The 27,860-nt window shown below is 41.4% G+C and overlaps 1 protein-coding gene across 2 annotated transcripts in view; it reads left to right on the forward strand.

The window, feature by feature from the left end:
* Positions 1-27,860, forward strand: part of ECT2L (epithelial cell transforming 2 like) — a 105,630-nt gene that overhangs the window by 24,534 nt on the left and 53,236 nt on the right. For both annotated transcript variants that reach the window (XM_063666654.1, XM_054492686.2), the window contains 5 exons: positions 15,373-15,535; positions 20,014-20,266; positions 21,445-21,613; positions 23,568-23,706; positions 26,274-26,439. In XM_063666654.1, the coding sequence (XP_063522724.1) occupies positions 15,373-15,535; positions 20,014-20,266; positions 21,445-21,613; positions 23,568-23,706; positions 26,274-26,439 (890 nt within the window). The remainder of the gene's footprint in view (positions 1-15,372; positions 15,536-20,013; positions 20,267-21,444; positions 21,614-23,567; positions 23,707-26,273; positions 26,440-27,860) is intronic.

Below are 27,860 nucleotides of genomic sequence, written 5' to 3' on the forward strand. Positions count from 1 at the left end.
TCTGGTGTACAGCCAAGGGTCAGACACAGGCGTGGGTGACCTGAAAGCCCCAAGGCTTCTTCCATCTCTTGATTCTACTCCTCCTTGGAGTCAGGAACACAGATCACATGAGCTGTCTCGTCCCTTCTAGTCTCAGTGCAATGAAACAAAATTTGTTCCAGTTCTGTGGGTGCCTTTTTCGTTTTGCACTTGTGATGCTACCTACTGGCTTTAGAATGTGTTTCACTGCAGGCAGCCCGAACTTGACGTGAATAATGAAGGAAATAGTTTATTCTCACATCATTGAAAACTCCAGATATGGGTCTTCCTGCAGCTGAAGCTTCTTGCAGTGCTTCCGTAGTGAAACCAATGGCTTGTTTCTTCCTGCACCTCTGTTCTGCCTCTGTAGCCATGGCTTTCTCCTTCCATTCCCTCAGATGTGTCCAGAAGAAAAAAAAAAAAACATTTGTTTGGGCTTTACTCTGATTAGACTCGTTTAGGCCCATGCCCACTTCTGGCCACTTGCTGTGGCCAGGGGATTGGCCTGTACCTTGATCATGTGCTTTTCAGAGCTGTGGTGTCAGCTTCTTTAGAACTGTGTGCACTGCCAAATAGAAATTAGGGTTATTTCACCTACAGAAGGGTAAGTAAATGAAGCATGACAAAAGCTAGTTTCTTCATTTAGCATTGAACAAATACTGACTGAGTGCCTACCATGGACCAAGCACACTTCTGAGTGCATGGGACTCAACAGTGAGCAGAGCGGAAAAGGGCCTGCCCACTGCAGTTTATATTCTAGTAGAATAAAACTAAGACAGAAAAAGGGTGAACCCTGGAAGCAGCCAGACATCAAAGCTTCTAGCCCCTTGATGGGGAGGCCGAAGAGGCTCCACTGCTGGTTTTGAAGATGGAGGAAGAGGACATGAGCCAAGGAAGGCAGGCAGCTGCCAGGAGCAGGAAAAGATACGGGGACTGACTGTAGCCCAGAGAAAATGACTTCAGACTTCTGACCTCCAGAACCATAAGAAGATCAGTCTGTGTTGCTTTAAGCCACTACATTTGTGGTAGCTTTGTTTACAAATTTGTTAGAGCAGCAACAAGAAACTAATACAAGCAGTGATTTTCTTTTTCTATTTTTCAACATTTATTCTTTTTTCATTTATTATTTTAGTTTATACACATGTATTTAGCCCCAGCCATGCTGCAAGCACTCTGCCAGTTGCCAGGGACAGAGCAGTGAACAAGACAGTAATAGAGACAGATATTACATGGTGAAGGAGGCCGGGCGCAGTGGCTCACGCCTGTAATCTTAGCATTTTGGGAGGCTGAGGCCGGCGGATCACTTGAGCTTAGGAGTTCGAGACCAGCCTGGGCAACATGGTGAAACCCTGTGTCTACTAAAAAATACAAAAATTAGCTGGGTGCTGTGGCATGTGCCTGTGGTCCCAGCTACTTAGGAGGCTGACGCAGGGGAATTTCTTGAGCCTGGGAGGCAGAGATTGCAGTGAACCGAGATTATACCATTACAGTCCAGCCTGGCAACAGAGCCAGAGACCCTGTCATAAATAAATAAATAAATAAATAAACAAATAAATAAATAAAAATGGTGCAGTCTGAAAAAGGACTTGGTCAGCAAGAATAAAAACACAAAACAGCGCTTAGATTACACTGTAATGCACATCAAGTGTAAAGGACATAGGTTTCAGCAAAGGTTATGAGATGGCATTAAGCAGGAGTGCTCAGTGTCAGTCAGCCTCCCATAGGGACATGTTTGGGCAGCAGGAATGGTTGTTGAGGAGATGGGGAGATTCTGGCTGTACCCAGACATGTCACTCTAAAATTCCACTATCATCACCTGATCTGGTTGCCTGTGTTGTTGCCAAAATAGCTCTCACCAGCCACAGGACTCTAACCCACTATACTGGTTCCAGCTACTTCTGGCTCCACCCCCTGGAACCACATCACCTCATTGGCCCTAAGTTATTATGAACACACAGGAAGTCAAACTGCAATTAGGTAACAACAGTATGTGTGTGTGCATGCATTATGCGTCATTTCCCATGATCCAAGGCCGGCCTGGCCAGCCTGACATAACAAAGAAGTAGCTATGACTGTGAGAAGTGACAAAGGAAAAGTAATGGGACCTCACCTAGGCCAGACGGTCAGAGAAAGCTGCCCTGAGGATGGGATATTTACGCTGGAGTCTGAAGGATGAGTAGGAGTCAGACAAGCAAAGACTTAGAGAATGACTGTTCTATCTGGAGGGGACAGCATGCGTGAGAGCCCTGATTCTTCTTTGCCTGCTCAATACCAATACTAGGCTTTTGTAGAAGCATTAGAAAATACAGATAATGCCAGGCACGGTGGCTCATGCCTGTAATCCCAGCACTTCGGGAGGCTGAGGCAGGTGGATCACTTGAGGTCAGGAGTTGGAGACCAGCCTGGCCAACATGGTGTTTCTACTAAAAATACAAAAATATTAGCCAGGTGTGGTGGGGGGGGCGCCTGTAATCCCAGCTACTGGGGAGGCTGAGGCAGGAGATTCACTTGAACACAGGGAGGCTGAGGCCACAGTGAGCTGAGGTTGTGCCACCGTACTCCAGCCTGGGCAACAGAGCAGGACTCCGTCTAAAAAAAATAAAAAGAAAATATAGATAAGCAAAGAGAGGGAAATACCAATCACCAATAATCCACCACCCATATACAGCCTTTTTACACTCCTGTGCATTCGTGTGACTATATATGGATCCGATTAGACCAATTAGCCAGAATTTTTTTTTTAAAGAAACCTCAGTCACTCTCCTTATTGCTTTACCCATACTAGTTTTGCTCTCTAGTCCTCTGAAGACTTTAGCACATGGTTCTTCATTTCCTTTATATCCCAAGCCCAGTCATTAGTCTGTGTGACACTGGCATTCATGAGGAAAACCCACTTCACACTCTGAACACCCAGTTGGTCTTATCACCCAAAATGAATTTTTTCTCCCCCTGTCTTACTCAATGACTCCCACAATAAACGCATTACAATCAATCCAAAGTCACTGATGGAAGCATTCGCTCTTCGCCCAGTTCACCTGTTCAGCTATCCCCATCTTGATCGCTGTTCCACTCACTGACCTTCCAGTCCACGGGCTCCTCTGCTCTCTATCAATCAGCCCTTTCCTTGGTACTTAACTTGCCTGATCACCCCACTTAGGCCATGGCCTGCCATGTTAGTAATTCATATTCCAATTCTCTCAGCTCCCTTGCTCTGAATTTTTATCACATTCATCTTCCAAAATCCTAGTCTGAATACCTGAACTTTTAAATTTCTCCCCTACATACATAGCAGCCACTAAGAATTACTGGAGAAAGCCAACAGCAAGATAGATTGTTTACTAGAAATTATTTTTTCTTTATTTTGGGAAAATTCAAGTTTAATTAAAACTATAATGATATAGGCCAGGCACGATGGCTCATACCTGAAATCCCAGCGCTTTGGGAGGCCGAGGTGGGAGGATCACTTGAGGTCAAGAGTTTGAGACCAGCCTGGCCAACATGGTGAAACCTTGACTCTACTGAAAATACGAAACTCAGCTGGGTGTTGTGGCAGTTGTCTGTAATTTGGGAGGCTGAGGCAGGAGAACCTCTTGAACGCAGGAGAACCTCTTGAACCCAGGAGGCAGAGATTGCAGTGAGCCGAGATTGTGTCATTGTACTCCAGCCCAGGCAACAGACACTCCATCTCAAAAAAAAGAAAACCAAACTATACTGATTGAGTTTGGATATTAGTTCCCACCCAAATCTCATGTTGAATCGTAATCCCCAGTACTGAAGGTGAGATCTGGTGGGAGGTGTTTGGGTTATGGGGGCAGATCCCTCATGGTTTGGTGCTGTCTTCATGATAGTGAGTTCCTGAGAGATCTGGTCATTTAAAAGTGTGTGGCACCTCCTCCCATCCCCCACTGTCTCACTGTCTTGCCCCTGCTTTCTTCATGTGACTTGCCTGCTTCCCCTTCACCTTCCACCATGATTGGAAGTTTCCTGAGGCCTCCTGCGAAACCAAGCAGATGCCAGCACTGTGCTTCCTGTAAAGTCTGCAGAACCGTGAGCCAATTAAACCTCTCCTCTTTATAAACTACCAAGTCTCAGCCAGGTGTGGTGGCTCACACCTGTAATCTCAGCACTTTGGGAGGCCGAGGTGGGCGGATCACAAGGTCAGGAGTTCAAGACCAGCCTGGCCAACATGGTGAAACCCTGTCTCTACTAAAGATACAAAAAATTAGCCAGGTGTGGTGGCACATGCCTGTAATCCCAGGCTACTCTGGAGGCTGAGGCAGGAGAATCGCTTGAATCTGGGAGGCGGAGGTTGTAGTGAGCTGAGATCGTGCCATTGCACTCCAGCCTGGGCAACAGGGTAAGACTCTGTCTCAAACAAAACAAAACAAAACAGAAAAAAAAAACTACCCAGTCTCAGGTATTTCTTTATAGCAATACAAGAAGGGCCTAACACATATACAAACAATATAAGGGACCCCGGTATATTCAGCACCCATTTTTAACAATGATCAGCTCATGGTTCATATTATTTCATCTATTTTCCCAAAGTTGTAACCACCCTGTATACCCTGGGTTATTATTTGTTTTGTTGTTTTTTGAGATGGAGTCTCGCTCTGTTCCCCAGGCTGGAGTGCAGCCGCACAATCTTGGCTCACTGCAACCTCCACCTCCCAGGTTCAAGCAGTCCTCCTGCCTCTGAGCCTCCCAAGTAGCTGGGATTACAGGTGCATGCCAACACACCCAGCTAATTTTTATATTTTTAGTAGAGACGGGGTTTCAGCATGTTGGCCAGACTGGTTTCAAACTCCTGACCTCAGTGATCCACCTGCCTCGGCCTCCCAAAGTGCTAGGATTACAGGCATAAGCCACCACGCCCAGCCCCCTGGATTATTTTAAAGCAAACTCTAGATATCATGTCATTTCTTACTTTAATATTCCAGTACATAACTTTTTTATAAAGGACTATTTTTTTTTATACTTTAAGTTCTAGGGTACATGTGCACAACGTGCAGGTTTGTTACATATGTATACATGTGCCATGTTGGTGTGCTGCACCCATTAACTCGTCATTTACATTAGGTATATCTCCTAATGCTATCCCTCCCCCAACCTCATGACAGGCCCCGGTGTGTGATGTTCCCCTTCCTGTGTTATAAAGGACTATTTTTAAAAATATAATCACAATTGCATTAACAGCCTGAAAAAATTAATAATTTCTTATTATCAAATGTTTAGTCAGTAATCAATTTTCCTCAATGATCTTATAACTTCTTACTTTAAAAATAATTTATTTAACTCAGGACCCAATAAGGTTCATACATTGCAATTGATTAATATGACTTCTAGATTTCTTTTAATGTATAGGTTTTCTCCCCTCACTCTTTTTCTTTTCTCCCTTGTCTTGTAGAGTTTCCCACAGTCTGCATTTTGCTGATTGTAACCTTCTGCCTCCCCTTTTCCTGAAAACTGGTAGTTTGGGGCCTGATGAAAGTCAGGTTTGATTTTTTCATAAGAATACTTCAAAGGTGGTGTTTTATTCTTCCTTCAGAAGCTGGCGAATTCCAGTGGTTTTTGTGTGTGCTGTTAGCTGCCATTGACAATCTTCCCATGGGTCCACTGTTTCATTAGGGGTTGCAAAATGTCGACATACTACCTCGTCATTCCTTTTCTGTTTACTAGTTAGCATACTTCTATAAAGAGAAACTTTCCCTCCTTAATGACTTGCTTTTCCCTGAGGTAGAGTTCATACAGGAAAGACACATGTTGATTTTATTTACCAATTTTCTAATCAATAGCTTGGATTTACATCATCCTCCAAAACTGATCACTGAGTAGTATAAACTCATGAACTTAAGTATCTTATGTTTCAATCCATTTCAGTTATTTTCTTGTTGGTATTCAAATTGTGTTGTTCCTGGCCAGGGGAGCCTCCTCAAGATAACTCTTGAGTTCTTTTGACATGTTAATTTCTCTTCTTCTTTTTTTATTTTGAGACAGGGTCTCACTCTGTCACTCAGGCTAAGGTGCTGGCTAAGTTTAAAATTTTTTTTTTTTTTTGTAGAGATGGGAGTCTCGCTATGTTGCCCAGGGTGGTCTCGAACTCCTGGCCTCAAATTATCTTCCCACCTTGGCCTACCAAAGTACTGGGATTACAGGGCGTGAGCCACCACACCTGTTAGTTTCTAATAATTTCTCTCTGGTGTGATAAAATCTTCTGCGCTCGTCTTGTCCTTTTCCTGCCTCAGACTTAGGATCACCATTTCTCCAAGGAGCCCTGTTTCCTTTTGGTGGGAAATAATATTTCGTATTAGGTATTGCCCTAATAGGGCACTCTTATAAGTATCTTATAAGGTTGTTCATAGTTTCTAGGAATTTTTAGTACACAGAACTAGAAAACAACTTTAAAGAAAAGTTACAATGCATCAAGAGTTCGGATCCATACTCTCAATTCAAATTCAAGTCAACAGGATTTGTATTGAACCTTTCTGTATTGCATCCTATCTCTTTCACATAGGAAATTCACATAGGATTTCACATAGGAAATCTTGGTTCCCAATGACGTTATTACTCATTTTCTTTGTTCCATAATAATACATGCACAACATTCCCAAAACAACAAAACCATCACTACCACTGCCTATATCATTACTGAAATCAGTTAAAAATAATTTTTGCAGTTCTTGTTGTCCTTAAGGTATGCCACATTTAGGGATATAGAGTCAAATTTCTGTGGTTTTTTTTTTTTTTTTTTTTTTTTTTTTTTTTCTGAGACAGAGTCTCACTCTGTTTCTCAGGCTGGAGTACAGTGGCACGATCTCAGCTCACTGCAACCTCCACCTCCCGGGTTCCAGCGACTCTCCCACCTCAGCCTCCAGAGTAGCTAGGATTACAGGCGCTCACCACCATGTCCGGCTAATTTTTTGTATTTTTAGTAGAGATGGGGTTTCACCATGTTAGCCAGGCTGGTCTCAAACTCCTGACCTGAAGTGATCTGCCCACCTTGGCCTCCCAAAGTGCTGGGATGACAGGCGTGAGCCACTGCACCCAGCCTAAATTTCTGTGTTTTAAAATGGAATAATCCCAATCTGTATGGCTATTCAACTAATTCAATACACAATTAAGTTTGTTTTGTTTTGCTTTTGAATTTTAGGGATTGCTTTTATCAAATCCAATTTTGTTTGATAATTTAATATTAAAAGACATATGGTTACAGAAGTCATATCTAGAAAACAAGGCATGTTCAGAAAAATCTAGCTTCTACCACTGTGTTCTGTGCTCTGTTCCCTCCCTCCAAATCTCTCCACAACAGGGGTGGACAAGCTTTTTCTAAAAGGCCAGATAGCAACAATCTTAGGCCTTGTGGGCCCTGTGATCCCTGCTCCAACGACTTAGCTTTACCAATGCAGTATGAAGGCCACCATAGGCAATATGTAAGTAAATGGGTGTGGCTGTGTTCCAGTAACATTTTGCAAAAAGGGATGTCACAGGCCATACCCCTGCTGTAGAGTCATCTGCAGGGACTGTCCCCAGATCCCCAGTTTCAACTCACTACTCACCCCATCCTAAACTGGTTTTTGCCCTTTTAAGTCCATATGGCTGAATCCAAAGGACTCTTGGATTTTTTTCAGTTATCTTGCTTGTCCTCTCTGCAGTTTTCAGTACGAACAAGTACTCACTCCTCAAAATGACAATCTTCCTGTGGATGCCATGATAGAAGATTCACCTGGCTTCCTCCTACCTCTCGGTCCTGTCCTTTCCATGTTGTTTAATGACAAATCCTCTACGTGTCGTTAAATGTGGGCATTCCTCCAGCCTGTGGGAACTCTGCTTCTCTTTTCTCTCTGTGCTCTCTGTGTAGAGCACTTGATCTATACCCAGGCTTTTATTTAATATTTCTCTAACAGTGATCAGGCAATTTTTATCTTTGGCCCAGACATTGCCTTTGAGTTCCTAATTATATATCCAGCTGCTTACTTGATATTTGATTTGGAATGTCTTGAAAACACCCCAAAACCAACATGTCCAAGTATATACAATCGTCGTAGGCACAATGTGACTATATTCTCTATTTTAATGGTACCACCAGCCATCCAGTTTCAAAAGTTAGAAACCCAAGACTCATCTAATCACCACATCAATTTACCCCCAGCATCTCTCATGTGTTCAATTTTCTACATCTCTATCAATACTACCTTAGGCCAACCTACCATTATTTCTGGCCTGGGCTATGGCTATGGCCTTCTTATTGGTCTCCCCATCATTCTGGACTCTCTCACCCCTCCCTGTGCAGTCAGTGTTGGCTTCCCAAATGGCACTGAGACCATGTCATCATGCCCCTGTTTAAAAGTTTTAGTTTAAAAAATTGTAACCTTTAACATGGCATCCAAGGCCCTGCAGGGATATGGCTCTAACCACCCCTTCAGCTTCCCCTCTTCCCTCTTTCTCTATAGTTCCTGGTGCTTCAGCCCAACTCACCTTTGTCCAGCTCCTCAGGGATGCTGCCTTTGCCCTTGACATTGCCATCTACCTAGGAGGCTCTTCTACCTCCACTGCCTTCTTCTCCCAGTTGCCCTTAACCCACTTAGCTCCTGCAGGGAAGCCTTTCCACACATGTACTTTTTCTTCAGAAGATTAACTACAGTTGTAATTTCACCTTTATTTATTAGATTTTTAAAAAAATTGATGCTGTCCTTAACCATACTGTAGGCTCCATAAAGGCAGGAATTGTGTCATTTGTCTTTTTTTGTCTCATTAAAACCCCAGAATATAAGAAGGGATTCAAAATAATGTTGATTTAATAAGCGAATCAGTACACTGTACAATCACAGTAAACATGCACATACCAATTTAAACAATTTTAGATCATGTATTCTTTTCAGAAGAGGTATTCAAATTGCACCAAAAACTATAAATCTTCCCCCCAGGAAAGACACATATGTGCATAGACACAAAATTTACCAGACATTTCAGGAACTTTGTATGCTGCATGAAACTCTCATATGGATAATAGTGCATGAAACTAAGTGAAATGTCTTCAATTTTTTTGATCATTTTAAATGACTTTATAATATTCAGTGGTCCAGATTTTGCTTAAGATTCTCTAGTTTTCCCTCCTTTGATTTCAAGTTTATTATCCAACTTACTCAGTTTACTCTTAATTTCAAAAACTACATATTTTTTACTTCAAATGTCTGTTGTTTTTTTTTCCAAATGAACATTTCAAACATTCACTCCTATCATTACCTTGATTTCTCTTTGAATATTTTCAGCATGTTAAAATCTCTTGGATTATTTCATTACCTTCAGTTCTGGAGGTGACAGATCCCTTGTTTGTTTCATTTGCTGGCCTTCCCTCATGGTGTTTTAGTCTGAGGTTATTTTCCGAAGGGAGGATAACTGCCCTGGGTTGTGGAGGCACATGGGGTGGTTCACATGTGTATCTTCCTCTCCGGGAACCCCTTGGGTTTCTTATTTTCTTACCAGCGTTTATGTTTCTGTGGTAGCTCAGGGTCTCTAATGTGCCAGGAGATTTAATATGGACTTAAGCCCATGCAAGGTACAGGCCTGTTCTGATTTCCCCCAGGTCTCCCTTTCCTTTAGCAGCCCAGGAGAAGGTGTGCTTCCTTGCTTCTTCCCTGCAAGGTCTGGACTCCTGTCAGTAGGAAAGCCTAGCACTACTCATCAAGACTGGGCCCAATTCTTCTGTGAATTTTGCAATTTCAGCTCCCACTTAGTGTCCTTGTGTGTGTGTGTGTGTGTGTATTTTTTTTTTTTTTTTAGTTTATAACTTGCTGATTTCTTTTTTCATTACTTTTCCATTTGAAGAGATTATGCTTTATAATCCCAGTGCTTTTAGCTGTTTGAAATTAGTTCATAGTGTATTAGTCCATTTCACATTGCTATAAAGAACTGCCTGAGACTGGGTAATTTATAAAGATAAAAGCATTAATTGGCTCAGAGTTCTGCATGGGTGGGGGGGGCCTCAGGAAACTTACGATCATGGTGGAAGGGGAAGCAGGCACATCTTACGTGGCAGCAGGTGAGAGAGAGAGAGAAAAGGAGGAACTGTCAAACGCCAATAAAACACTGGATCTCGTGAGAACTCACTATCACAAGAACAGCATGGGGGAAACCACCTCCATGATCCACTCACCCACCACCAGGTCCCTCCCTTGACATGTGGGGATTATGGAGATTAAAATTTGAGATGAGATTTGGGTGGGGACATAAAGCCAAACCATATCACATAGATTCCCCTTTGAGCTCAGTCTACTGATTTCTAGGAAGATTAGATTTTTTAGATATGCCATAACTTATCTCAGACATTTAGCTTTTTTTCCCCAGCTTTTGCTACTAAAAACAACACTTAGAGGAACATCCTTTAGCTAAATCCTTAGATATATCTTTAATCATTGTTTTAGGAAAAACCCCTAGAAGACGAATTGTCGTATCCAAAAGCACATTTGTATTGCCGTTGCTATTTGTCACTTGCCAACTTGTCTTCCTTTTCATGCAACTCAGGAGTTGCACAGATGCCTATGGTTCCCCTTGTCCTTGTGTCATCTCCTTTTGGCCCCATTAAAACATGCACCAGAGGATCACCTGAGGTCAGGAGTTCGAGACCAGCCTGGCCAACATGTTGAAACCCTGTCTCTACTAAAAATACAAAAAGTAGCCGGGCTTGGTGGCACGCACCTGTAATCCCAGCTGCTCAGGAGGCTGAGACAGGAGAATCGCTTGAATCCAGAAGGTGGAGGTTGCAGTGAGCAAAGATCACACCACAGTACTCCAGCCTGGGTGACAGAGCAAGACTCCATCTCAAAAATAAATAAATTAATTAATTAAAAAAAAAAAAACTTGCACCAGGGACTGACACTGGGGTATGAACAGCACCCCAGACCCTGACCAAGCCATAAAAGTGTTTGTAAAGAAGCCACCAGACAAGGCTTAGAGGTGCTACCTAGGCAACCAGAAAACAGGGACCTCTGCCAAATCCACTCTCCCCTCCACAGGCCTCTCTCCAAGCTGTTCTCCTAGTCATTTTCATCACAATTTTGGCAGCTTCTTTCTACTTCTTATCAGAAATTTAAGAGCAGATAATTAAATTCAAGTCCCACATTACTAAGCTTTGTTATTTTTGCAAAGTACACGTTGTACATTCAGTGGCACACTGCAAAGCGTTATCATGAATTATTTAAATGACACCATCCTCGTCACAATAAATGAGTAAAACACATTTTTTCACTGTCTCCTTACATGTTGTTATTTCTCTTCACAGATTTCTTACTTTGCAACATTAACTAAAATGTGATCAGCCCTGCAATGTCATTACTACAAACTACCCTACCTTAGTTCTGCTGATCATGTATTTTTTTTTTTTAATGTGACGGAAGCATTTTTCTTTCTTCTTAAGATTCATTTTACTCAAACGTGTCCTTGTAGCAGCATAGACTAGGAACAAATATAAAATACGTATAACCAAGGTTTACTTTTGGAAGTAATTCATATTCAATTCTCCTTTGCTCTGCTGGGATGGAACAACAGATGCTGTGAGGTGGGAAGGTAGTAGACATGAAAATCTAAAGATACTGAGACCCTTCTTTGGAAAGGAGGCCGGAAACATCTGTTTTGTCTCTTATTTTATTAATCTATTTTATAATTCTAAGTAAATGAGAGTAAAACTTATCTCAAAGGCTAGCAAAATGATCCTGAAGTCTAACTCAGGCAATGAGGACAGTAATTCATTAGAGATTAACTGTTCTTGGCATTGTCACAGTCTTGTTCAGCTTGAATGTTAATCTCTAAGGAAATGACAGTTATTACCAGTGCTTTATTGTTGATACTGACAAGATCCTCAAGTGACACTTCTGTCTGTGGATACTACATGCTACCAGTACAGGCCCAGCTCCATTCTTTGCCCCCGTTTACACACACAGGCACACACACACACACACACTCTCTCTCTCTCTGTCTCTTTCCTCACAACGGCATGCCAACAGGTTCATTTTACACCACTCTGTTTTGTCTCAGGATGTGACAAGGCTACATGGACAGGGATCAAAAAACAGCAGTGACTTAAAGCCAGGGAAGAACACAGAAAATAAATCAGCAATCGTTAAAACTTGGAACTGAAGCAAACTTAAAAAAAAAAATTTTAGCCACTTAAAAAAAACTTTTCATTTTGCAATAATTTTTAACTTACAGAAAAGTTGCAAGAATAGTACAAATAATGTCTTTATCCCTTTCACCTGGACTTCCTCATTTAGTTCACATTTTAATAGTTATGGCTGGGCACAGTGGCTCACGCCTGTCATCCCAGCACTTTGGGAGGCCAAGGCAGGCGGATCGCTTGAGCTTAAGAGTTCAAGACCAGCCTGGGCAACATAGTGAAACCATATCTCCATTAAAAATACAAAAAAAATTAGCCGCGTGTGGTGGTGCATGCCTGGAGTCCCCAGCAATTTGGGAGGCTGAGGTGGGAGTATTGCTTGAGGCCGGGAGGCAAAGGTTGCAGCGAGCTGAGATCACGCCACTGCCCTCCAGCCTGGGTGACAGAGCCAGGCCCTGTTTCAAAAAAAAAAAAAAAAATAGTTAACAGTTTAATAGATAACATTTTACCATTTTTGCCTTATTATTTAGAATCACTTGAGAGTAAATGACGAACATGATGCCCATTACCTTAAGTGTGTCAATGTGTGTTTCCTAAAACACAAGGACACACTGCTGAAAAATCAAAGTACATCCAGCATTACCAGGAAATCAGCACTGATACAATACTACATCCACCCTGCAGACTCCATTCCCATATTCCTGATTGCTCCAGCAATGTCCTTTATAATCACCCTTTTCCATTTGGTCCAGAATCCAGCCCAGGATTATCTACTGTATTTAGTTTCCATGTCTCTAGATCTGCCTTCAATGTGGAACAAATGCTCAGGTTTTCCTTGTCTCTTATGACTTGATACTTTTGAAGAGCACAGGCCTGCTGCTTTGTCGAATGACCCTCGATTTCTGGTTGGGCGATGGTTCCTCAAGATTACGCTTAGGTTATGCCTTCTTGGCAGGAATAGCGCGGAAATGATGCTGTGTTCTCAGTGGATCACGTCGGGGGGCATAGCATACCAATTTTTCCCATAGCTGGTGATTATATCCCTTGGTTAAGATAGCTAATTAAGTATTTTTTACTTAATTTATATTTAATAAGCAATTTAAAAGTATTTGATTAATTTTAAAGTAATCAAAAACTATTTTAATCTATGTAAATATCCTGTTTCTTATCAAGCTTTCACCCACTAGTTTTAGCATTCATTAATCTTTTTTTTTTTTTGAAATGGAGTTTTGCTCATCACCCAGGCTGGAGTGCAGTGGCGCCATCTCGGCTCACTGCAACCCCCACCTCCCGTGTTCAAGCGATTCTCCTGCTTCAGCCTCCTGAGTAGCTGGGATTACAAGCATACACCACCAAGCCCGGCTAACTTTTGTATTTTTAGTAGAGACAGGGTTTCACCACATTGGCCAGGCTGGTTTCAAACTCCTGACCTCAGGTGATCCACCCACCTCGGCCTCCCAAAGTGCTGGGATTACAGGCGTGAGCCACTCATTGATGATTCTTATTTGAAGCAATTATTACTATGATAGCCTCCAAGTGGTGATTTCCTAATTTCTTAATTCCTTCTGCTTGTATTAACTGGTGTTCTGTTGTGAGGTAGTTTTCCTTCTCCCCTATTTATTCATTCATGGGTATATTTATATTAGTATGGACTCAGGAACGCCTATTTTATTCAATAGGCTATATTACATTATTTACTTTGATACTCAAATTATTCCATATTTTGCCAGTGGGAGTGACTTTATTAATAAATTGGCTTCTGTATTCTTCTGGTATGTCCATGATTCTTTAAGTACTTCCTTATTTTCTGGTGTCAAGATGTTCCAGACCCATCTTATACTTTCCTTGTCCCTGCCCTGGTATCAGTATACAATTTCTCCAGTAAGCTCTGGTTTATTTTATTAGGAAATGGAATTGAGAAACCAAGATCTGAGTTTATGGTGTGTTCATTGCTTCTGGGATGTCATTGCTTTTAGGTGCTCTAAGATGAAATATATGTACACACGTGTACATATACAGCCATCTGTCTCTGTGTATCATTCATTTATATACATATTTTAAAACATGAGATTTTACAGTGATATCTCCAATTTCTCTCCAACTCCATATAGATTAGTCTAGCTTTCCTCCTTTACATATTTGTAGATCCTTTTTCCAAAAGTGAGAAACCTAGCTCCCATAATCTTCATATTTTTCCCAACCTCCTGTAAACAACCAATCTTCCAGCCCTTCAGAAGCCATCGTCTCCTTTTCTCCTTCTGCACACGGCTATTGCCCTACTGAGTCTCTCCGCACTCTTCGTGTGGCCACGCCAGTCTGAGCAAACCCTGTTACCGACCCGTAACATCACACTAGTCTCTTCTATACCTGCTACCCATTCAGGAGAAATGATTGGCATTTCAGAATGTGGCCAGCTTTGTGTCAAAAGAAGGATTAAATAAATCACATAACATAGTGTGTTAGGTCCAGTGGGGAAGAGAATTTGGTCTTATAATACAGGCAGCCACTTAAAAGGAAAAATAAATTTCTTCTAGAAGCACTGGTCTCAAAAAAAAATAAAAATAAAAAAATTTTTAAAAAAGTCCACACACAAGAAAATCTCAATGAATATATCTTTGCTTTGAATTTCAACTCCATTAAAAATCTTGAGTTCAGTTTTAAATTGATAGTGAAAAGGTTTTACAGTCTTTTTCTCTTGAAAATCACACCAAACTAGGTTTACTCCAAGACTATTTCTGTGAATTTTAGATATTCTTGTTATTTGTCTTCCTTTTTAGAATGGATAATTCAAAACGGATACTTTTTTTTTTTGAGACAGACTCTCACTCCGTTGCCCAGGCTGGAGTGCAGTAGCATAATCTCGGCTCACTGCAACCTCAGCCTCCTGGATTCAAGTGATTCTCCTGCCTCAGCCTTCCAAGTAGCTGGGATTACAGGCACGCACCACCATACTCAAGCTAATTTTTTGTATTTTTAATAGAGACAGAGTTTTGCTGTGTTGGCTAGGCTGGTCTTGAACCCCTAACCGCAAGTGATCCGCCCACCTTGGCCTCCCACAGTGCCAGGATTACAGGCATGAGCCACTGCACCTGGCCTGAAAATTTTTTAAATCTAGATTTATGTTTTGTTAGGATTTATTTTTTATAGGTAGAACATTGGAGGAAGATCAATGACCAATATTTATGCTGACTTTTTAGTCAATTTTAGACATTAGTGTTCTAAACTAAATTTCTCTTTCTTTTTAGGTTTGTCCAAGACTGGTTTTCAGAAAGGATGCAAGTGGCCAGAGTGGACTTCTCTACAGTGTTACCACGCTTCATTTCTCTATATATCTTTTCCTTTTTGAGTCCGAAAGATTTGTGTGCCGCTGCCCAAGTCAGCTGGCCCTGGAAGTTTTTAACTGAACAGGTTTACTATTTGTCACTTCCTAGTAACAGGGCACAAGAACAGCTGTAATCTGTAATGAGGCTACTGGGGTAGCTCCCTTCCCTGAAGACAATAGCTGAGGGTACCTGATCCATCATTAACTTACCCTTGAGAGAAAAAATGGGGATAAGTAAAATACAATAATGTATTTCTATAAATAAATAAGGACTATAGACTAGTCCAATAATTCCTGTTAAAAAATCTTTAAATACTCAGTATAATTATTTAGAAAACATTTTATATTGGTTAAAGAAGTTCCCTTTTTTTTTGAGATGGAGTCTCGCTCTGTCGCCCAGGCTGGAGTGCAGTGGCACGATCTCAGCTCACTACAACCTCCGCCTCCTGGGTTCAAGTGACTCTCCCGCCTCAGCCTCCTGAGTAGCTGGGATTACAGGCATGTGCCACCACGCCCAGCTAATTTTTGTATTTTTAGTAGAGACAAGGTTTCACCATGTTGGTCAGGCTGGTCTCGAACTCCTGACCTTGTGATCCGCCCACCTCGGCCTCCCAAAGTGCTGGGATTACAGGCATGAGCCACCGCGCCCGGCCAAGAAGTTCACTTTTCTTCATGAAAAATGATTTATGCTTTAGATTTTGTATATTATTTTATCTCTGATAGCTCTAGAAACTGCTACACAACGACAGCCTCAACTAATCCCTTATTGTCTTAACATCTGTTAAAGAACATACATTGAGATCTGTTAACAGCAGTTGAAAGCAGTTAACAGCAGCAGCTGTTTAAAATCAACATCTTTTGCCATTAATTCTGCCTCTGGCCTCGTTGTCTCTCCATTTTCTTGTAAAATATTTAATAAAATGTAATTATACACATACTTTTTTTTTTTTTTTTCCCTGAGACAGGATCTCATTCTGTCACCCAGGCTGGAATACAGTGGTGCAATCTGGCTCACTGCAACCTCTGTCTCCCAGGCTCAAGCGATCCTCTCACCTCAACCTCCCAAGTACCTGGGACTATAGACATGCACTACCACGCCCAGCTAATTTTTGTATTTTTAGTAGAGATGGGGTTTTGCCATGTTGGCCAGGCTGGTCTCAAACTCCTGGGCTCAAGAGATCCACCCACCTCAGCCTCCCATAGTACTGGGATTACAGGCGTGAGCCACCGTGCCTGGCCTAGTCTGTTTATATTTCTGTAAACACTGATATATTTGTGTTTAATCCATCATTTTACTACTTATTTTTTGTTTGTCCCATTTGTTTTATGTTTTTTTTTCCCTCTTCCTGTCTTCCTTTGTGTGAATTAAACTTTTTTTCAATTGCTAATTATGGATTCTTTAACGGTTCTTTCACGGTTACCATAGACTACAACATATAGCCTTGAATTAATATTATCTTACCATTTCTAAGACAATACAGGGAGCTTAAAACACTTTAAATTCATTTACCCTCCTCTCAGTTTCCATGCTTTTTTTGTTAAAGAGTTTTATTTTATATATACTAATAATAGCCTACTGTTGACCAGAAGACTTACTGATAACGCTAACAGTCGATTAATACACATTTTGTATATGTACTATATACTGTATTCTTCAACATGGCAAGCAAGAGAAAAGAGATTGTTATTTAAAAATTCATGAGAAAATATATTTACTATTAAGTGGAAATGGATCATTGTAAAGATCTTCACCCTCATCATCTTCATGTTTGAGTAGGCTGAGGAAGCTGAGGAAGAGGAGGGGTTGGTCTTGCTGTCTTGTGGGTGGCAGAGGTGGAAGAAAGTGCGTATAAATGCACACATGCAGTTCAAACCCATTGTTCAAGTGTATAAAGTAAACATATATAACACATAAACACATATCTCACAAATCTATTACTATTGTTTTATGTAGTCAATATTGATTTATATGTGACCAAATTTTTTTCTGTAGTTCATTTTTTTCTGTTCCTGCATCTCTGAGTTTCCATTTGGAATAATTTTCCTTTTGCGTTCTATTTAATATTACCTCTAGTACAGGTGTGCTGCTAAATTTTCTTAGTTTTTGTGTGTCTGAAAACATCTATTGCATCTTCATACTTAGAGGATTATTTCAATAAGAAATTAAAATTCTAGGCTGGCAGCTAATTTTTTTTATAGAACTTTGAAAATATTTCATTTTTTTTCTTGAGAAGTTTTATTGTTGATCCTTTAAAGGTAACATTTCTATCATCTCTAGCTGCTTTTTGGACTTTTTTTCTTTCATTTTCAGTAATGTTATTGTGATATACCTAGGTATGTGTATGTATCTTGTTTTGTAGTGATTTTTGAGTCTGAGACTTAATATCTTTCATCAGTTTTGAAATGTTCTCAGATGTTATTTCTTCATATTGATTCTGCCCCATTCTCTCCCTTTTTCTCCCTTTTTCTCCTAGTATTCCAATACTTATAGGTTGGAAAGATTCACCATGTCTCATAACTTCCATATTCTTTTATACACATTTTCCATTTCTGTGACCTTCAGTATTTCAGTCTGGATTTTCTTCGGACCTATCTTTCAGTTTACTAATTGTTTCTTTAGCTAGATTCTAATCTGATCTTAAACCCATCCATTGAGTTCTAAATTTCAGTTATATATTTTCAGTTCTAGAATATTGATTTAATTCTCTTTCCAAAATTTTCTACCTAGTCATATATTTTAGATATATTAATTATAGAGTATTTATTTCCACAAAGTTCATGTCTGATGATTACAATATTTGGATCACCTGAGGATCTCTCTATAGTTATTAAAAACCAAAAAGAAAAAAGAATTCTTGTCTATTGTGTGTTCTAGTTAATTTTCATTGAGTACCAGATACTGAATATACAAAATTAATGTGATCCTTTGAGTCTCTGGGTGATGTTTTCTTCCTCCAGAGAGAATTTACTTTTGCTTCTGGCACGTCTAGCGCTAGGAACAAATCGTACAAATCCAGTCAAGGAATGAGATCTTTCAAAGCTGGCTTCAGTCTTTGTGAGAGTTTGTCTAATTCAGTATTATCCTTCCTGAAAAGAATCTTAACTGAAAGCTGGTGTGATTACCAAGGCTCTCCCCTCTTAGTGGGCACTAAATTTCCATTTGTGTCCTCTCTTCCCTGTGAGAATGCCTAAGATTATTTTTTAGCATCTAAGTCTTTTAGTCATAACTTTCTGTTCTGCTTCTCAGCTTAACAAGCTTTGCTTTGGAACTGACAAATGCCTTGAAGTAAAAAGTGATGCCAAATATCAGGCTTACCTCTCTGGGTTTCCCTTCTTTCTGGGGTCTTGGTTGAAGAAGTCCTTATTGCATCCATAGCTCTATAATATAGCCTTCAAATAATTGTTTGTATAATATTTGGTCTAGATATTTCATTAGTTCAAACCACATGAAATCTTCTCTTTTCACATGTCAAAATGGCTGCATATTGGCAATATCGTATGCTTCAGTCAAAATTATTCTCAATGAGAGGGTTAATCTGAAAGAAACTATTCCACTATTGCTAGAAGCCGAATTCTCAGAATCTAGGGTTAACGTAACCAAATGCTATTGGAACATTGGATAAGTGTCACAAAGATGTCTAATACGTACATTCACATATAATGTATATATTCATCAAATATTTTTCTTGTGGAACAAGACATGCTTCTTATTTCCAAGTCAAGTTCAGATAGTCAGTAGTAGCATTTAAAAACCTTATATCTGGCCAAGTGCAGTGGCTCACACCTGTAATCCCAGCACTTTGGGAGGCTGAAGCGGACGGATCACCTGAAGTCAGGAGTTCCAGACCAGCCTGGCCAACAGGGCAAAACCCCGTCTCTAGTAAAAATACAAAAAAACTAGCTGGGCATGGTGGCATGTGCCTGTAATCCCAGCTACTCAGGAGGCTGAGGCAAGGGAATTGCTTGAACCCAGGAGGCAAAGGTTGTAGTGAGCTGAGATTGTGCCACTACACTCCAGCCTGGGCGACAGAGCAGGACTCTGTCTCAAAAAAAACATAGAAATAAAAATAAAAGGCCGGGTGTGGTGGCTCACACCTGTAATCCCAGCACTTTGGGAGGCCGAGGCGGGCGGATCACGAGGTCAGGAGATGGAGACCATCCTGGCTAACACGGTGAAACCTCGTCTCTACTAAAAATACCAAAAAATTAGCCAGGCATGGTGGCGGGTGCCTGTAGTCCCAGCTACTCTGGAGGCTGAGGCAGGAGAATGGCGTGAACCCGGGAGGCGGAGCTTGCAATGAGCCGAGATTGTGCCACTGCACTCCAGCCTGGGCGACAGAGTGAGACTCTGTCTCAAAATAAATAAGTAAAATAAAATAAAATATAATAAAACCTTATGTTTTATATAAACATTGTAGAAACAAATGGATTTGCATACAAATTTTCAGAGATTTTTGTACCAGAAATCTCAGTGTAATGAAAAAGTATCTGTGTACCTGAAAATATTATTGCTAGAAAACTGTCTGAAAACAATTTGTGACTCATCTTCCTCTTGTTTCTGAAGGATTGCTTATGGATGCCCAAATGCATTAAGTTCGGATGGTTTCTGCCCTATACTCCAACAGATAATGAGTATGGCGCTTGGAAGCGCCATTACGTTGCTTGTGTGTCCCACTTAGACTGGCTGACACCTAGGGAGGCTGCTGCTACTTATGGGACGCTGAATGAACCCAAAACAGAAGATGAGGAACTACTGGAGAGACAAAGAGAAAAGTGCCTAAGGAAAAGAATTTGGGAGAAAATTGTACTACGTAAGAGTAGGTAGCATTTTAAACCTTTATATCTTAGGTAAATATTACAGAAACAAATGGATTCACATACAAATTCCCACAGAGGAGGACAGCCCTGTCTTTCGGAATACTCTGAGTGGCAGTCTTTAAAGTATTTTCCAGATGAGCTCTTTTTTCTTTATTGTATATTTCAAGTAATTGATGAGAAAAACAAAGATTTCAGACAAAATATATAAGGTTAGATATCAGTGCCTCCATTGCTATTCTGGCTCCTCTCAGGCTTATAAGACCAAAAAACAAAGAGGAGAAAGATGTTTGAACATGGGCAAAAAGCAAATAAATAGGTTCAAAACAGAGGAATTGGAAGTGGTGAAAAAAGGAGGAGAAACGCAAGTGAAAATGGAAGCAGGGAAAATGGCATTTAAAAAAGGAGAAAGAGGACAGCTCTTTCCGCTCTTTTTAAAGCCTCTTTCAGTTAAGCCCCCTATTTATTTATTTATTTTATTTTGTTTTTGAGACAGGGTCTCACTCTGTTACCCAGGTTGTGCAGTGGTACGATCTCTGGCTCACTGCAGCCTCGACTTCTGAGGCTCGAGTGATCCTTCCACCTCAGCCTCCTGAGTAGCTGGGACCACAGGTGCACACCACTATGCCCTGCTAATTTTTTGTATTTTTGTAGAGACGGGGTTTCTCCCTGTTGGCCATGCTGGTCCCAAATTCCTGGGCTCAAGTGTCCCACCCACCCTGGCCTCTCAAGGTGCTGGGATTACAGGCAGAGCCACTGCACCCAGCCTCAGCTAGGCCTCATGCTTTATGCAGTGTGTAAAAGAAAACAGCAAAACTGATTTGAGTTCTCCTATGCTTTCTTCCCACTAACTCTGGTTAGTGATCGTGACAAATAAGAAATTGCTTGAAGGCAAGAAGGGCACAAATGAATGTGACACCTATCAATTGATTAACTGGTCTCCACAAGAAAAGGGTTGCTTGTTCTCTGAGCTTTGTTTCTTGACCTGAAATGACTGGTAGCTCACAGCCGCAGTGCCGAGAGGATGAGAAATCCAAACCGAGTGCATGAAAATGGCTGTAATTATTGTCATTTGGAACCTTGCCCTAGTACAGCTTTATTTTTGATGCCTTTATCTGTGTGGACTTGGCTGGGAGAAGTATGAAGTAATCAGCCCCGCCTGCTGCTCTTTGTTTTTCAGAGGAGTTATTCAAAGTTCGACCCCCTTGGGTGAGTGGAACTTGCTGCTCTAGCGTGCTAAAGCCCAGATGCCAACCACGCCTCTCCCAGACTGTAAGGGAACAAGTGGGATTACATGAAGCGTTGGAGAAACAGCTTGTTTTGACATCGTTAGAAACCTTGCCCAAGCGGTAAGCAAAATTCCATCTCTACTGAAGGCTCAACACCATCCCAATACCAATAATTCACTCTAGAATAAATTTAGCTGTCACACAGAAATCTCGTGTAATTCTGTGGCTCATATCGTAGAAATATCAGTAAAGATAATTAATTTTCTAGAACAGTAGTCAAACATGCCTTCTGAAGAGGTAAACATATAACATACAAAACCTACATTTTAAATATTCTTTTTTTTTTTTTTTGAGATGAAGTCTTGCCACATTGCCCAGGCTGATGTGAAACTTGTGGGCTCAAGCGATCCTCCCGCCATCCTCCCAAATAGCTGCGATTACAGGCGTGTGCCACTGAGCCCGGCTTTACATATTCTCAACTCTGCATTGAAGCTATATTGTGGATGTAGTATATTTTCTGTATTAAGTTATTGAGCAAAAATAACATTTTTCCACAAGTGTTTTCCACGAAGTAAGAGTATCCAAATATAACTTCCACTTATATTTGTATGTACGAATATAATTCTTTTATTACCCAAAATAGAGAAACATCGGCTGCATTCAGTTACCAAATCATACTAGAGTGAAATTACCAGAAATTCAATTCTATCTGACATTCATAACCATCACCATTGTGCATCTGCTTAGAATTTCTTTTTAACTTTTAACTTTGGAGTTTTTTGTTTGTTTTTTGAGACGGAGTCTCACTCTGTCACCCAGGCTGGAGTGCAGTGGCACGATCTCAGCTTATTGCAACCTCCTTCTGGGTTCAAGCGATTCTTCTGCCTCAGCCTCCCGAGCAGCTGGGACTATAGGTGCGCACTACCATGCCCGGCTAATTTTTGTATTTTGTAGTAGAGATGGGGTTTCACCATATTGGCCAGGCTGGTCTCAAACTCCTGACCTCAGGTGATCCCCAAGCCTTGGCCTCCCCAAGTGCTGGGATTACAGACATGAGCCACCATGCCCAGCCAACTTTGGATTCTTGAGATCATGTAATCTCACTCACCTAAGTTTCAAATGAGGAAACTGAGGCCTAGGAAGGTGACATGACTTACCCACGTGTCAAAGTGTCAAACACTAGAACCTAAAACTCTAAAATTCCAGCACTCTTTCAACTTCACCCACTGATGCTACATATGGATCTCTGTGTTTCTGAACATTTGTGAATGTGTGCATGTACTTTACTTGTTCAAGGCACATAAAGAATTTTAAGAGGTCAGGCATGATGGCTTACGCTTATAATCCCAGCACTTTGGGAGGCCGAGGTGGGAGGATCACTTGAATTCAGGAGTAGGAGACCAGCCTAGGCAACATAGCAAGACCCCATCTTTCCACAAAAAAAAAAAAAAAAAAAAAAATATCTGGGTGTGATGGCACACACCTGTGGTCCCAGCTACTCGGGAGGCTGAGGTGGGAGGATTGCTTGAGTCTGGGAAGTTGAGGCTGCAGTGAACTGTGATGACACAACTGCACTCCAGCCTGAGTGAGAGAGCAAGACCCTGTCACTTAAATTTTTTTTTTATAAAAAGAATTTTAAGAAGCACAGGGCAGCCCCTGCTCCTGGTATTGTTGGGGGTGAGGGTGGCTGTGGAGAGAATGAAGACATTATTCTGGAACAACTGAGGCCTAGAAGGAAATTCAGAATCTCTCAGCTACTTCTTTTTAAATATCTTTTTGAACTCCCAAATATGTCATTGCATTCATTTAAGTGCCCAATAAGAGCTAAGTAAGTTCCAAGAGACTGTTCCAGCATCCCACATGTGGCAGAGGAGAGGCTCAGAGAACTGATTTAGCCTCACCCCACCCAGGAGCTCCATTTGCTACTGTCCCCACAAAACACAGGGTGAGGCTAAGGCATGGAGGCCACGTGCCTTGTAGAGTAGAGCTGATGCCCAGAGACATATGCTGTGTACTTACCAAAACTCAAGGTAAGAGAAAATGAAAACTTCTCATATTTCCTTTTTCTTCATAGAAGCAATATTTCTGGAAGCCATTCCTACCCTTTATTATCAAAGAAAAATTGGCATGGAGTTCATAAAAATGATGACAGCTCTTCATATGCTCTCCGGCCACACTTCATGTTAATATCATCCCGGATTCCTGCGTATGAGGTAGAGTATGTTATGAGGCCAGTCCTGTCCTATGTTTTTTTTTTATCTAGATTAGAGAGTGTGTGACAAGCTTTTGGCCACCATGGGTATGAAAAATGATTCAACTTCTAAAAGGAAAATCAGGCCAGGTGTGGTGGCAGATAACTGTAGTCCCAGCTACTCAGAAGGCTGAGGTGGGAGGATCACTGGAGCCCAGGAGATGGAGGCTGCAGTGAGCTGTGATCACACCACTGCACTCCAGCCTGGGCAACAGAGTGAGACTCTGTTTCTATAAAAAAATAGAAGGCTGGGTGCAGTGACTCACGCCTATAATCCCAGCACTTTGGGAGGTCAAGGTAGGTGGATCACCTGAGGTCAGGAGTTCAAGACCAGCCTGGCCAACATGGCGAAACCCCATCTCTACTAAAAGTACAAAAAAAATAGCTGGGTGTGGTGGTGTGTGCCTGTAGTCCCAGCTACTCGGGAGAGTGAGGCATGAGAATCGCTTGAACCCAGGAGGTGGACGTTGTAGTGATCAGGACACTGCACTCCAACCTGGGTGACAGAGTAAGACACTGTCTCAAAAACAAACAAACAAACAAACAAACAAAAACCCCAGAAGCAATAAAGATAATCATAAATCAAAATTATTTTGAAAAAGCATTAAAGGCCCAAACTTTTTTTTTTTTTTTGAGACAGAGTCTCACTCTGTCGCCCAGGCTGGAGTGCAGTGGCGCGATCTCAGCTCACTGCCAGCTCTGCCTCCCGGGTTCACGCCATTCTCCTGCCTCAGCCTCCTAAGTAGCTGGGACTACAGGCACCCGCCACCACGCCCGGCTAATTTTTTTTTTTTTTTTTTTTTTTTTTTTTTTTTTTTTTTTGTAGAGACAGGGTTTCACCGTGTTAGCCACGATGGTCTCAATCTCCTGACCTTGTGATCTGCCTGCCTTGGCCTCCCAAAGTGCTAGGATTACAGGTGTGAGCCACCGCACCCAGCCTAAAGGCCCAAACTTTTAACTGAGGCCTTTTAACTGAGAGGTGACAACTTACTCAAGTGTCAAAGTTGCAAACAATAGAACCTAAAATCCTAAAATTCCAACACTCTCTTAGCTTCACCCATTGATGCTACATGTAGACCTCTGTGTCTGAACATTTGTGAGCGTGTGTGTGTATTAGTCCGTTCTCACACTGCTGTAAAAAATACCCAAGATTGGGTAATTTATAAAGGAAAGAGGTTTAATTGATTCACATGGTGAGGAGGCCTCAGGAAACTTACAGTCATGGCAGAAGGCTAAGGGGAAGCAAGGACCTTCTTCACATGACAGCAGGAGAGAGAATGAGCAGAGGAAATGCCAGACACTTATGAAACCATCAGATCTCATGAAAACTCACTCAGTGTCATGAGAACAGCATGCGGGAAACCGCCCCCATGATCCAGTCATCTCCCACCAGGTGCCTCCCTCGACACACAGGGATTACGGGGATTACAATTCAAGATGAGATTTGGGTGGGAACACAAAGCCAAACCATATCCGTGTGCATGTCCAATAAATTTTTGTTGAATTGAATTTGTTGCATTTAATCCAAAAAAGGAGCATGCTGATTAAGAATTACTTTAAAACTTCTCTGAAATTCCCAAATAGTATTATGTAACCACCATCTCAGAAGAATGTCAGAAATCCTGTTTGGTTTTTCTATAATGAAGTTATATATTTTAATTTTAATATGAATAATATAAAAATAAACGAAGGACAAAGACGACGTTTGTATCTATATATGTGAGTGTATATGTATGTATATATGTGTACCTGTATGTATTAATATGCACACATAGGGCTATATACTTAGAAAAGTTTCTATTTGTAACAAAATGGCTCCTTTTAAGATATGAACTCACTTCTTCTGGGCATCTAGGAGTCAGCTCTAATCACTGATAACCGGTGAGCTCAGTGGATCTACATGAAAGCAAGATCAGATCCTTGATCTCCATGTGGGCCACAGTTTCCACAGTGTTTAACAATGCATCATGCTGGCCGGGCATGGTGGCTCACACCTATAATCCCAACACTTTGGGAGGCTAAGGCAGGAGAATTGCTGGGACTACAGGTACACGCCACCACACCCGCCCAATTTTTGTATTTTTTTTTAGAGACAGGGGTTTCACCATGTTGCCCAGGCTGGTCTCGAACTCTTGAGCTCAAGTTATCCATCAGCCTCGGTCTCCCAGAGTGCTGGGATTACAAGTGTAAGCCACTGTGCTTGGCCACTATTACTTTTTAAAAGTTATTTATATGTCTTTGTGCATGGTGTGCACAAAGATAAAAAGGCTGGAAGAAAATAACCTAAATTGTTAATAGTATTTATCTCTGAGTGGAGTTATATGTGTACTCAATTTTCTCCTCTTATAATTAGAAATAAACTAATTTTAATAGAAACCAATGAAGGAGGAAGCTTATCTTCTTCCATAATCTCTGAGAAGAAAATTCTTTAGAAATCACGGCATATTTTGTACCCATTCTATTTCTTTCATTAATAAATATTCTAAAATAGTGGGTCTCGGCTCCTGCAGCTTTGGTTTCATTCTCCAGATGGTGGTGGAGAGCGTGAAGGCTGGTGTCATTTCTGTGGTATATGAACACAACGTAACCTTGGAGAGTCTGCTGTATCTCATAGAAAAAGCTCTGGCTGGGCAGAAGGCACAGAGCATGGGAATATTTAGCGATGGAGATAGCAGAGAAATCAATTTACTCCAAGGTAGGCCTGGGGATTGGCGATGGATAACCATGGAACTTCGTGCTCTGCAGTTTGTCCACAGTGTGACTTTCGGAGGACTATTTCAGTTCCAAGTTGCTAAGATGTGTTGATTTTTTGGCTTTACGAAAAAAGTGAAGCTTTTTTTCTTTTTTTTTTTTTTTTTTTTTTTTAATTCAGGGTCTCTGTCACCCAGGCAGGAGTGCAGTGGTGTGATCACGGCTCACTGCAGCCTGGCTTCCCAGGCTCAAGTGATCTGCCCACCTCAGCCTCCTGAGCAGCTGGGACTACAGGTGTGTGCCGCCATGCCCAGCTAATTTTTGTATTTTTTGTAGAGATGAGGTTTCTCCATGCTGCCCATGCTGGTCCCAAACTCCTGGGCTCAAGTGATTCTCCTGCCTTAGCCCCTCAAAGTGCTGGGATTACAGGGGTGAGCCACCACACCCTGACTGTAAGGCAATTTTTTGATGACCTTTTTTCAGATTTTGATTAAAGAAACACGTCACTGTCTTAACCATTTTGAGGTGTGCAGTTCAGTATTGTTTGTTCACACTGTTGTGAAACAGCTCTCCAAAAATTTTCCATCTTGCAAAACTGAAACTCTGTGCCCACTGAATAAAAACTTCTCTTTTGTCCTTTCCACAGACCCTGGCAACCACCATTCTACTTTGTTTTTATGAATTTGAGTATTTTAGATACTTCTTATAGGGGAGTCACACAGTAGTTGTCTTTTTGTGACTTGCTTCTTTTTTTCTTCTTTTATTTATTTATTTATTTTTTGAGACAGAGTCTCGCTCGTCGCCCAGGCTGGAGTGCAGCGGCACAATCTCAGCTCACTGCAACTTCTCTCTGCCTCTAGGGTTCAAGTGATTCTCCTGCCTCAGCCTCCCAAGTAGCTGTGATTACAGACGTCCACCACCATGCCTGGCTAATTTTTGTATTCTTAGTAGAGGTGGGGTTCCACCACGTTGGCCAGGTTGGTCTTGAACTCCTGACCTCCAGTGATCCACCTGCCTCGGCCTCCCACAGTGCTGGGATTACAGGCATGAGCCACTTTGCCCGGCGTGACTGGCTTATGTCACTTGGTATAATGTCCTGAAAGGTCATCCGTGTTGTATGTGTTCCTTTTAAGGGCATGTATGTATATAGTATGTTTTGTTTATCTGTTCATCCACTGATGGAAATTGGGTTGCTTCTACTTCTATTGTGAATAGTGCTGCTATTGTTGAATATGGGTATGCAACCATCTCTTTGAGATCCTGCTTTCAATTTTGGATATATACCCAGAAGTGGGATTGATGGATTATATGATAGTTCTATTTTTACCTTTTAAAGAAATCTCCAGCCTGGTGCAGTGGCTCACACCTATAATCCCAACGCTTTGGGAGCCTGAGGCAGGCAGATCATCCAAGGTCAGGAGTTCG

The sequence above is a fragment of the Pongo pygmaeus genome, chromosome 5 (genome assembly GCF_028885625.2).
Source record: "Pongo pygmaeus isolate AG05252 chromosome 5, NHGRI_mPonPyg2-v2.0_pri, whole genome shotgun sequence".
Lineage (NCBI taxonomy): Eukaryota > Metazoa > Chordata > Mammalia > Primates > Hominidae > Pongo > Pongo pygmaeus.